The sequence below is a fragment of the Macadamia integrifolia genome, chromosome 1, assembly GCF_013358625.1.
Source record: "Macadamia integrifolia cultivar HAES 741 chromosome 1, SCU_Mint_v3, whole genome shotgun sequence".
NCBI lineage: Eukaryota > Viridiplantae > Streptophyta > Magnoliopsida > Proteales > Proteaceae > Macadamia > Macadamia integrifolia.
The window spans coordinates 33739918-33752538 of record NC_056557.1 but is presented as its reverse complement, the minus strand read 5'-3'; the positions used below and the strand labels follow the sequence as shown (position 1 = coordinate 33752538).

General features: G+C 35.5%; 1 protein-coding gene across 1 annotated transcript; it reads right to left on the bottom strand.

Moving 5' to 3' along the window:
- Positions 1 to 4105: 4105 nt before the first annotated feature.
- On the bottom strand, positions 4106 to 7023 carry LOC122076051 (acyl-coenzyme A thioesterase 13-like). Its single transcript, XM_042641336.1, has 3 exons — positions 6775 to 7023; positions 6513 to 6656; positions 4106 to 4428 (listed from the first exon to the last, which is right to left on the bottom strand). Exons 1-3 carry the CDS (start codon positions 6955 to 6957, stop codon positions 4285 to 4287), a joined length of 471 nt encoding a protein of 156 aa, XP_042497270.1. The 5' UTR covers positions 6958 to 7023; the 3' UTR covers positions 4106 to 4284.
- Positions 7024 to 12621: the final 5598 nt, after the last annotated feature.

The following is a 12621-nucleotide window of genomic DNA, read 5'->3' as shown; positions in this document are numbered from 1 at the left end:
CCCATGTGTTTTGAGTGTATTGAGCTACTTTTATGAGTCTAAACTAGGGGTTCTAAGGTTGCATACGGGATTCAGTGATTTGTTTCCTTTTTCTTTAGTTTCCTTTTTAGATGGGGTTATTTAGTTTCTAATTTCAGTACCTAAATTAGTTTCTAATTTCAAGTCATTGTTAGTTTCTAATTTCTGTCTAGACTAGTTTCTATTTTCATTAGATTCTAATTTCTAATTTTTAGTAACTTCTTATAATCAATTTTTAGTAACTCAGATTTAGTAACTCTGAGTTACTATTACTTGTAAACCCTCCCCATCATTATTATAAATAAATTAGAGCTCTCATTATAGAGAAACAATTTTGATTTTGAAAAAAAAAAGAACTTGCTGCTGGTCGCTGCCATGCATCTACTGGATTTTCTGTGTGTGTGATCATAGAACAAGGGGTTGGTGTTTGATCCGGTTGACTCCTTGCGGCGTGAAGTTTAGGAGGGTTTCTTCAAGTGTTCTTTTTCTTCTTCAAGGTATTATGAGGCCCTATTACTGCCCTACTGTCACAGGTATTTAATTCAACCTTTTACTCAGTTCTGTCCAGCGATAAAGTGCTCTGCGAAGAAATCTCAAATTCTGTCCAGGTATATTTCTCCATCAGTTTGGTCTGAAATTTTGATCAGAGATTCCCCTCACCTAGGAAGAAACTTGATCCACATATGAGCCTTTTCTCATTAGTGGTTTGTGAGATATACAAAATCACCATATTTTGTCCTGTTGTGGATTTCTGAACAGAGGATAGAACCGATAGGGTCCTTTCTACCCCCCTGTCTTTCTGTGATTGGTATTTTGGTTGGGCTGTGTTTGGGACTCATTATTGTGTCTGAATTAGTCCTCGTTGCTGGTCTATGTTTTGATTTGATAAAGGATCAGTTTTGGAGATCGATTTGACTGCTAAGAAATCCTTCTTCATTATTTATGGTTTGTGGAATTATTGTCTTATATATATGTTGTAATCTGGTTGTTCTCTAATCTAAAAGCTCCTGTAGTTTTGGGACTGGTTTGGTTGTCCAATCCTTTCCTACATTAAGTGGTATCAAAGGATGGCTGAGAACAACACCCCCACCTTAGCTTCTATTATGGAGTTGATACAGAATATGAGAGCTGAAATAAAGGCTGAATTGGATGTCAGGATGTTGAATGAAGAGACCCCACCCCAATAGCCTACTGGCAGTTCACGTACAACACCCGAAGTGGACACTCCAATGAATGTGGTTACTCATTTGACTAACAGGAGAACAAACCCTAATCTGAGAGCACCACAGAGGGTTCCGATAGCACAACCTACTTTTGAAGAGCATGTAAGAGGATATTTTGAGACTGAGCGTCCCGTGCAACAGAGGTATTCTGGAGATTCATAAAAGGTCAAGCTCGATCTGAAGGAGTTTGATGGGAGATATGACCCCCAATTGTTCTATGATTGGGTAGTTGCACTAAACGACTATTATAACTATTATGAGTTACCTGAGGAACGAAAGATGAAACTAGCTCGTGCTAAGCTAGTTGGGGCTGCTCGTGAGTGGTGGAGGACCTATGAGCTAGAGTTAGAAGACCGTGGTAGAGAACCTACTAGTTGGGAAGAGATGAAGTTTGAGTTATCAGATAAATACTTGCCACGCAACTTCAGAGCTCGCATACAAGACCAGCTGAACTCTCTTCATCAAGGGTCTATGACTGTTGCCGAGTATATGAATAAGTTTGATGCACTTTATTCTCGCACAAGCATTAGGAAGAATGAGAGGCAATTACTTTCTCAGTTTCGACTAGGATTACGAGCTTAAATTAATAGAAGAATTGGTGTTGCTGATGTGTATACAGTGAGAGATTGCTTTGACAAGGCTCTTCGAGCAGAGGAACTTATGGCATAGCCATGTAGAAGGTTTGGTTACCAAGCTAGGGAGGTTAAGAAGATTTTTCCAGCCACTAAACCTAACACTTCAACACCCCCAAGAGCCACAACTCCTCTATGTGAAGTGAAGATACCTCTATTAAAACTAAAAGAACTTGAAGTCAAGGTTCACATTGGAGAGATAGTTCTTGAAGCTTCAAAGACAGAAGGTCAAGAGATAGAAGATTCTACTGAAGAGTTCTACATTGAAGAGAGCGTAGTAGACGAGACTGAAGCCTTGGAAGATGAGGTAGTAATTGAAAAAACTCCACAACAAGTCTTTGAGACTCATGATGAGAAGGAAGAAATTGTTCTTCCAATCCTTGATGAGAAGGTTACCAACGTTGATGACTCTATGCATACAACATTCACAATTGGTATCGATTCAAAAGTCGAACATACAGAGTTTGTTATGCCATCATGGTTCTTCAAAGAGAAAGCTCCATGCTTTGAAGACTACATTCCACAAGTTCACAAGCAACCAGAATTTTGTTTGGGAATGGTCAAAGCTACTATTCACATGTTGTTTCCACCTCATCACTGTAAAATTCGAGGACGAATTTTTTCAAGATGGGGAGAGTTGATGCAGATTAATTACCAAAATAGACTTGTTTTATTAGGAATAAGCCTAGGGTTGGGTTCCATACATGTTAGGCCTTTGATCCCATGTGTTTTAAGTGTATTGGACTACTTTTATAGGTCTAAACTAGGGGTTCTAAGGTTGCATACGGAATTCAGTGATTTGTTTCCTTTTTCTTTAGTTTCCTTTTTAGATGGGGTTATTTAGTTTCTAATTTCAGTACCTAAATTAGTTTCTAATTTCAAGTCATTGTTAGTTTCTAATTTCTATCTAGACTAGTTTCTATTTTCATTAGATTCTAATTTCTAGTTTTTAGTAATTTCTTATAATCAATTTTTAGTAACTCAGATTTATTAACTCTGAGTTACTATTACTTGTAAACCCTCCCCATCATTATTATAAATAAATGAGAGCTCTCATCATAGAGAGACAATTTTGATTTTGAAAAAAAAAGAACTTGCTGCTGGTCGCTGCCATGCATCTACTGGATTTTCTGTGTGTGTGATCACAGAACAAGGGGTTGGTGTTTGATCTGGTTGATTCCTTGCGGCGTGAAGTTCAGGAGGGTTTCTTCAAGTGTTCTTTTTCTTCTTCAAGGTATTATGAGGCCCTATTACTGCCCTACTGTCACAGGTATTTAATTCAACCTTTTACTCAGTTCTGTCCAGCGATAAAGTGCTCTGCGAAGAAATCTCAAATTCTGTCCAGGTCTATTTCTCCATCAGTTTGGTCTGAAATTTTGATCAGAGATTCCCCTCACCTAGGAAGAAACTTGATCCACATATGAGCCTTTTCTCATCAGTGGTTTGTGAGATATACGAAATCACCATATTTTGTCCTGTAGTGGATTTCTGAACAGAGGATAGAACCGATAGGGTCCTTTCTGCCCCCCTGTCTTTCTGTGTTTGGTATTCTGGTTGGGCTGTGTTTGGGACTCATTATTGTGTCTAAATTAGTCCTAGTTGCTGGTCTATTTTCTGATTTGATAAAGGATCAGTTTTGGAGATCGATTTGACTGCTGAAAAATCCTTCTTCATTATTTCTGGTTTGTGGAATTATTGTCTTATATATGCTGTAATCTGGTTGTTCTCTAATCTGAAAGTTCTTGTAGTTTTGGGATTGGTTTGGTTGTCCAATCCTTTCCTACATTAAGTGGTATCAAAGGATGGCTGAGAACAAAAGCCATTCCATGACAGATTACATCCTAGAGAGAGAGAGAGAGAGAGAGAGAGAGAAGCCTATTTATAATGAAGAAATAACACCACCATCAAATGGTTCCCTCTACCAAATTGGAGGCTGCTCTGCTATTCCATAATTTAGCTGCAACTCAACTTAGCTTTATCTCAGAAATGGGGTGGTTGGCTACATGAATTCTGCTCCATAATTTATATAGTTCTGGAATGTTATCCAGAAGGGTTTTAAATAGAAAAACCAAATCCATTCTACCATTGGAGGGAGGGGAGTGGAGGAGGAGGGTAACTCTTCAGTGGTATTTCTTATGAAATTGGTATGTTCAGAAACCCAACCCAATGCTTCATGGTTTATCACCACATGCCACGGATCAGTAAGAAGTTAAGATATCAAGCAAAAGGAAGTTAAAGCTGAGAGTGGCGTACCACATAGCCCTTATAATGACTGAAATAAGAATTTGTGCCACAAAGATATACAACAATAGAGGCCCTCAATTAAGCTGCTTTGGCTTTACTCCTTCCTACAGACTGAAGATGTGAAGATAATAGTTTTTGAACATTTAATGGATAAGGTTATAGGATCCTTATAATTTACTAGATGCAACAGGATACTTAGTGTGACGTCCCTGTGCAAATATCTTCCCAGTCTTCTTATTCCTCAACTCAACACTGACGACTCCAATTGCCTTCCCAACACGTAACACTTCCCCCACAACTTCAATTTCTTCCTGAATCAATATCCAAGAGAAGATTGCACATCAGATAGGAGTAAAGTATAACTAGAAACTCAAACTTAAGAAGTTCAGCTCATTCAAATCCAGACTCATAGAAAACAAACTTCTAATATACATATACCAAACTCAAAAATGAAATTCAACCACCCTGACCAGCAGAACAAAAAGGTTTGCAGGTCTACACAAGAGGCTAAACATAAATAACTATAAATAACTCAATTGATAAACAATCATCAGAAGATAAATGCAAGATCTGAGTACGATAATCCAATTCAAAGCATTAAAAATTATCGACAAGTTGGAATGCATTTGAACAAAGACCAAACTCAATAACCAGAATATAAAGTATGAGAGGAAACACTAGATCTCTCTCTAGTTGCCAACCATATCGAAAATAAGAACAGAGCAAGGAAATTTATGTGGTCGTTTTATGAACAGACACTTTGTCGAGTTAACAGTCCCACTTTAGCATCCAGAATGAGTAACACCCCACAGTCGACAGGAATTAACAGGCCATGGACACAATATAAAAATCTTCCATGGGCAACAGCTATCACTCGGAACAAAAACCACATTGTGGGAATCTGATCTATGCCATGAAGGTTAAGTCAATGCCCAGAAATAACTAGAATGAATCTCCCTTGACAAGAATAACCTAAATAAATTTTCCAGGATAAAACTATCCCTATAGAGTTCATCAGTAAATAAAATTTGGAAAGCACTGGTGAAATGGCTACGGTCCCACTCTATTATCACCAAAAGTTACAGAAAATAACCTTCTGCAAAATAATGCTTTATGTTGTTTCTAACCTATGTTGTTTCCAACCAATTTTTGTAGGGAATGTTATTTGGCATGGTCACCACAATTCATCACCTTCACACAAGTTAGGCAGACAACAGCATAGTATAATGTCAGGAAATACTAATTGTTGGTCCAGATTGCTTTAACCCTCCTGTAGTGTGATGCAAGGAATAACAGAGCCTCAACCTATGTCTTGACCATTAGCAAAATCATGCCAATAAAAAGAAAGCTCACTCACTCACCAAAAGAAATAAAGAGTTTTTTTTTTTGGTCATTTAAATAGATACTCTTGGGAAAATTGTTCTCCGCATAATGAAGAAAAGATTGTGGCACAACACTTCTCAAGTCAAATGCCATAGGTTACTGAAGTTCTCAAAGAATATGAAAGAAGTCTATCTATGCAACACTGAGCTTGTTGGGTCCTCTCAGTATTAGGAGACCAAAAAAATTGTGTCAAGCATCAGTAAAGATAAGAAATTAAAGGCTTGAAAAATCAGACAATGCAGAAAGATGTGGGGTTTGAGTTTTACAAATGAAAGGCCACTTTCACACTATGAATCAGAGTAGCAAGCACAATGTTGGCCTCTCTGAGCTTGTTCCTTTCTTTACCAAATTTCACTAGTGTCTAACTCTAACCCACAGGGAGCCATTGATAAGAAAATGAAAATAAAATCTAGAAGTGTAAAGAACAAATGACTTGCTATCATTAAGGGTACAAACATGTTGACCTCCTGCCACATAAATGAAGTAGTGACAGGAAGCTTTTGTGTCTTAGGCCAAGTCAGCAGTCTCTTTATCATGCTTACTGCTAGACTCATGGGTAGCTTTGTTGACTGTTCTTCAGAATTAACCAAAAGAAAGGAAAAGAAAAAGGGAAAGCAGGCTGATGAATCTGTATCTCCATAAATATTTGCCATCCTTTCATTTCAAAGTTTAATTCGGTATTTTCTCCATGAATTCATAATCACATTCTAGGAAAAGAACCTGCTCTGGATAGCTAACTGCCACTTTTCTTTTACATAATACAAGCTTTTTTTTTTTTTTTCATATACTTTTCCATGTATAGAATCTTTAATTTTCTCCACACATGGCTTCTACCCACACTTCAAAATTGATCAATTTTGTTTGAAACAAAGTAGCAGAGACTTGGAGATGGAAAAAAAAAGGGTTTATTGAAGAGGTAATGCAGCATTAACAATATCGAAGTACCAGACACAATAAACAGATAAGATACTGAGATTATATTCAAGGAAAGAGCAGATTAGTTGGTACCCACATCCGGAAATGCAGCATCCAAGTAGGTGATATTAATTTCAACAGAAACACCGGTTTCATGAGCTCCAACAGTTTCCATTGTTAATGCCCCAACTATGTCTACCAGCGTTCCCGTCACCCCGCCGTGCAGGAAGTTATCAGAGTTCTTAATCCAACAAGAAAAAACGAAAACCCAATTCAAAAATCAAAATTAAAGAGAAAGATTTATGTGTCTCCGTCTTCTAAGTTGGAATCAGATCAGATGAAAGGAGTGTTGGACTTACCACAAGGCTACGAGGGACTTTCATGGAGCAGACAAGTCGACCTGGTTCGATGACATCGAGCTGAATTCCTTGCAAAATAAAACGGTCAAAAAACGGAAGTTTGTTGGGCACTGCATCGATCGAAGCACTTTCAGTCTCCTCTCCCTCTCTCTCTAATAATCTCTTCACTGAATCCAAATCCATTTATGTTTCTGCAACTCAATTCCTCAATTAACATTCGACAACAACGACACAGCATCCCAACCAAATGGTAAATGATATGGCGTCAGCTACTTAAACGGGCGTTTGATAACGTTTCAAGAGTAACGGCACAAACGGAACAAAAAAACATTTGATAAAATTGTTTTATTTCATTTGTTTTCAGAAATAGAAATTAAAATTTTTACTTGTTTTGCCGTTTTTAGAAATGACTCGTAGCCATTATTTCATTGATTACTATTGATTTCTAGAAACATGACTTATCAAACACCTTTAATTCCGTTTCTATTTCTAGAAACGAAAATTTATATTTCTACCGTTTTTTCTTGAAACAGAAACACCAGAAACATTTTCAAACGGACCCCAAATTGGTTGACTTCAAATGAATCGAGCTTGAGGTTGCTGCCTTAATTTTCTATTGTTTACATTGATGGTCACATGATTTACATCAACCTCCCCTAACATTTGCATATATTACATTATCCCCCTAAAAATCCGTTTATTATATTTAAACTCATCCAAACTAACACAGTAAGAGAGGTGTTAGTTTTTTAAATTGAAAAGATAATTTTACCCTTCTTCTTTCTTTCCTCTATTTTCCCTGAACTCACCCCTATCTCTCTCTCTCTCTCTCTCTCTCTCTCTCTCTCTCTCTCTCCTTCTTCTTCTCTAACAAATAATTTGACGCAACGCAGATGGCCAGTCGAAGAGAAGAACGGAGAATCCGATCAAGAGTGAGAGGGAAGGGAAGGAATAGATGAAAGATACGAGATGGAGATAGAACCGTCAGAAATGTGGTTAGGACTCTGCAAACAGTGAAATGCCGACTAGTTCACATAGACCGTCACGTAATGGTCGAAGGTTGCCACCGGAGGGTCAGAATTCTTGCAACCTGTGCTTATGGTATCTTCAGTCTTACTCAGGAACTCGGTCACAAATCTAACGAAGAAACGATTCAATGGCTCTTGGAGTAGGTTCGTCTTGAACTTGTTATCCCCAAGCCCAACACACCTCCATCCAAGAGACGTTTGTCTAGGAACTCCATTCCGCTCCCAAACCCATCTCTATCGCTTACCCTGAACCTGAAGCCAATGCTAATGGCGCTAGGGTCATTGCTCTTCTACCTGCTCCTGATGACACTGAGCCGGTGATCAGTAGGCGAAGCTGTCACAATGTTTGATGCGAAGGGTCCCCTGCCAATGGTGCGAGCTACTATTCTGCAGGCATTGACTGTCTTTTATGATACCCCTGCGACCTTAGGTCCTTTACTCTATTGTCATTGCTTTTGTTTTATTTTACTATCTTCTCCTTTCTGCATATTATTTTACGATTTTGAGCATTTCTATTGATAAAATCTTAGTCGCGTCATTGTTTATTTGCATTGATATTTGATAAGCTTTCTTGTGTTTCTAGTTCTGTCCATAGGACTAAGTTCTTGCAAATGTCGTCTAAGGAAACTAGAGAGGGGTGAGTTTAGGGCAAATAGAGGAGAGAAAGAAGAAGGATAAAATCGTATTTTCAAGTTCAGAAACTAACACATCTCTCACGGTGTTAGTTTGGGTGGGTTTAAATGTAATAAATGGATTTTTAAGGGGGGAGGATGTAATGTAGGCAAACGCTAGGGGAGGTTGATGTAAATTACCCTTTATTTTTTTATATGATTCGATTCATTATGTAATCTGATTCCCTTTCGTCTCTCTCTCACTTGATTGGATTGAGTCTTGATATGGAAACCTAAGTGAAAACTTTCAAATTCAGAGAAACCCTTGAAGTAAAAATTGGCAATTCTAAGTTAAATCTTAGAAAGCAAAGAAGGGTTAGGTGCTCAATGGAGGCTGTTCTAAAGAATGTAGTTGACCATGTTGGTAGAGGAATCCAACCCTTCTACCGAAACAAAGATGATGGATAAATCTCTATACGTATGTATATGTCTTGAAATAAAAAATCCTCTCTCTCTCTCGAACCCTTCTATCGGAACAAAGATGATGGATAAATCTATATACGTAGGTATACGTCTTGAAATAGAATATACTCTCTCTCTCTCTCTCTCTCTCTCTCTCTCTCTCTCCCTTATAGATTAGTCACATGTCAAATTTTAGAATGTGTTAGACTGATTTTTTCCATATTTACCAAAAAAAAAATCATACGTACACACCTCTTCATATATTGTCATACTTCATTGTAAATTTTTAGTAATTAATTTTATTTTGGGAAAATTTCTCTCACTCTTCTAAACTTACTCTCTATTTACTTAAACTCCTATATCAAAAGTTTCATCTCTGATTCTCCCAACAAAATGAACTCTTACATCTTCTTCTCTCTTGTTGCTTCAAAATGGCCAAATTACCACTTCTATTAACATGTTATCTGGTTCTTATCACTTGTCTTTTTCTTTTTTCCTTTTTTCTTTCTTCAATTTCTTCTTCTTCTTCCATGAACACAGTGAATCATACTCTGGGATGGTCTATCCCCCCTCCAACTTCTTTTGCGTCCACCACAACCATCAATCTGCAATTAAATCCTGCAACATCCTACAACTTCAGGCTTTTATTGGCCATGATTCCTCATAAAACCTTTGGCTCAACATAGGCTTTTCTTAAAGACCTGAAATTTTGATCTTATTTCTCGATGCCCGTTATATTTTACCCATATTTTGAGACATCAAAGTGCTTGTCTAGACTGACCTTTGACCAAAATTTGAGGTTGATCTTAGCCTCTGATTTTATGCAGTAAAAAAATTCTCTCATAGTTTTGGATTAGGTTATTTTCAGATTTGATTATTTATTTTCAATCTCTCCTAGATTATTTCTTTAAATTTAACCAATTTCAATTCTTGGGAGAACCAAAAATTTTCTTGCTAATTTCGCTCAAAGTTTAAAACTTTGTAATATATTGATATGTTGTTGATTGAAATAATACTTTCTTTTTGATAGGTTGTATTTTATTAAAATTTTATTCTTAACTAAAATAGTTGACATCTTATATTAAAAATACCATTGACCTTTTTCTAGTGGTGAAGTCTTTCTATTACTAGCCATATAACAACCTACATGATAATGGATATTTATTTGTTTTGGAGTTTCACGCATCATGCCTTTAAATATATATACCAATATACTTGTTTGTGGTTATTTTGGATGAATATTATTTAGATTCCTAGGTTCCTAGTTATCTTCACTTGTCATCCCTCACCATCTATGTGGGCCGCAATCATTGAAAGGGACAAGTGTGAGAGGTGGATTCAGGTTCACAGATGATTGCAGGAAAAGTTTTGAGTAACAACAAAAGAGGAAATGGAAATTAAGCCAGTCATCTTATGAAGATGTGTGAATTGAGATGAGGCTTGGTATAAGGACAATGCTATGGGGAGAGGGGTTTGTGTCCATTCAAAGCAGTAACCAATGCAACCAACCATTTGTGCAGATTGATTCAAACTTAAAAAATGAATTAATTGTGCCCTTAATTTTTGAGAAACCTCAAGAATAGTCTTTAATCTTAAAAGATGAAATAAAACAAGGGAAGACAGTTCATTAATGTAAACCATTTGTGCAGATTGATACTGCCTATATTTTGAGATATCAAAGTGCCTCTCTAGACTGACCTTTGATCAATCTTTGTGGTTGATCTCAGTTTCTGATTTTATGTAATAAAAAAAAAAAAAAAAAAAATCTCTTCTAATTCTGAGTTTGAATATTTTCATATTTGTTGAGATTTAATTATTTGTTTCTCAATCTCTCTTAGATGATTTTTCTAAATTTAACCAATTTCAACTCTTGGGAGAACAAAAAAATTTCATGCTAATTTCGCTCGAAGTTTAGAACCTTGTAATATATTAACATGCTGTTGTTGAATTAATAATTATTTTTTTGGTAGGTTGTATTTTATTAAAGTTTCATTCTTAACTGAAATAGTTGACATCTTATATCAAAATATCATTGTCCTTTTTCTAGTGGTGAAGTCTTTCTATTACTAGCCATATAACAACCTACATGATAATGGATATTTATTTGTTTTGGAGTTTCATGCATCATGCATTTAAATATATATACCAATATGCTTGTTTGTGGTTACTTTGGATAAATATTATTTAGATAATCCTTAAGTATGGCATTTTTTTTTTTTAATATCATGTAATTGATACCTTGGATTTAATTTATCTTTTGTGAAATGCATTCATTACTTGAAAAATAACATATGCTTAGTTTTTGTTGAGTTGTTACACAGTACTACTCCATAAATGACATTCTGGATCTTGTATTTTATTGTGCTAATAAATGCCGAATTGTAAATATGGATATAAGTCTATGTATTATAAAATATATAAATGAAGTTGAAAGTGATTAATTTCCTTTAAGTTTATGGTTTGCATTCTGCATATTTCCTCCAGTTATATGTTCAACTGTCATGCTATATAGTAATTTACTTGAAAATTGTTCAGCAAGGTTGGGCATTCATAGTTACTTTTTGGCTAAAATCACTCAAGCTACATTTGGGTTCTCAAGTTATGATTCAATATTGAGTTTAGTTGTTGCTTTTCGCTCCTTTGATTGCATATTATACCTAATTTTTAACAGTTAAAAAGTATTTATCAGGACGAAAATGATTCTTTCTGTGTTTAGATTGGGATCCTTGATTGACTTTCTATCTCATGTTGTCATTGTTTGGTTTATGGAAGGGGTTGCCATTACAATTGCACTTTAAGAGCTTAAATTTTGGCATAAAGACTTCTACCAATAATACTTCAAGATCACTAACCGGAAAGTATATTGCTGCCCATCTTTTAGGGTTTTCCATATATTTTATATTGTCATGACTGATCCTCTGATGAAAGATTAACTTAGATTTTTTTTTTTAATACTATTAATTTTTCAATACATAAAGTGGAATTAAAAACTAATGTATCCTAATATGGATGTATGAATAATCTCATTTTCTGAAATGGACAATATATTGATGTAATTACAGAGAAAATGTATAATTTATTATTATTATTATTATTATTATTATTATTACACTTTTTGTGACAGTTTTTTTAATATTGTCACTACAAATAGCTTACATGAGTTGATATTAGTTTTGTGCGACAGTTATTTTTCCGTTGACACATACAATTTTGGCAATGGTATTTTTCATACCATTGCTATAAACAAGTTTTGAGTGTTATGATGGTAATTTTTTGCGACGATTTATATAAAACTTTGGTAAAGATATTTTTCCCAACGACCATTATTTCCCATTGTCTATTTTTGGCAACGGAAGTATAGGCGATGAACTTGGCAATGGATAATTAACCTTCAACATTGGAATTCCATTTTTTGCGATGAGAAAAAAAAAACCGTCACTACAAATAAGTCTTCTTATGGTATCATATCCTACCTCTGTGTGTATGTGTGTTAGATTGGTCATATGTCAAAATTTAGAGTGTGTTAGATTGTATATATTGGTAAAATATGTGTGAGGTTGGTCACATGTCAATTTGAGGCTGTGTTGGTAGCCAAGAGAAGAAAAGAAAAAAAAAAGAATATAAATGAAATGAAATGGAAAGAAAATAAAAATTTATGTCTGCTTGGCTACCAATAGAAGAAAGAAAATAAAAGTATATTTTCTTATGTTTTAGGCAAGGCTTTTTTTTTTTTTTTTTTTTTTTTT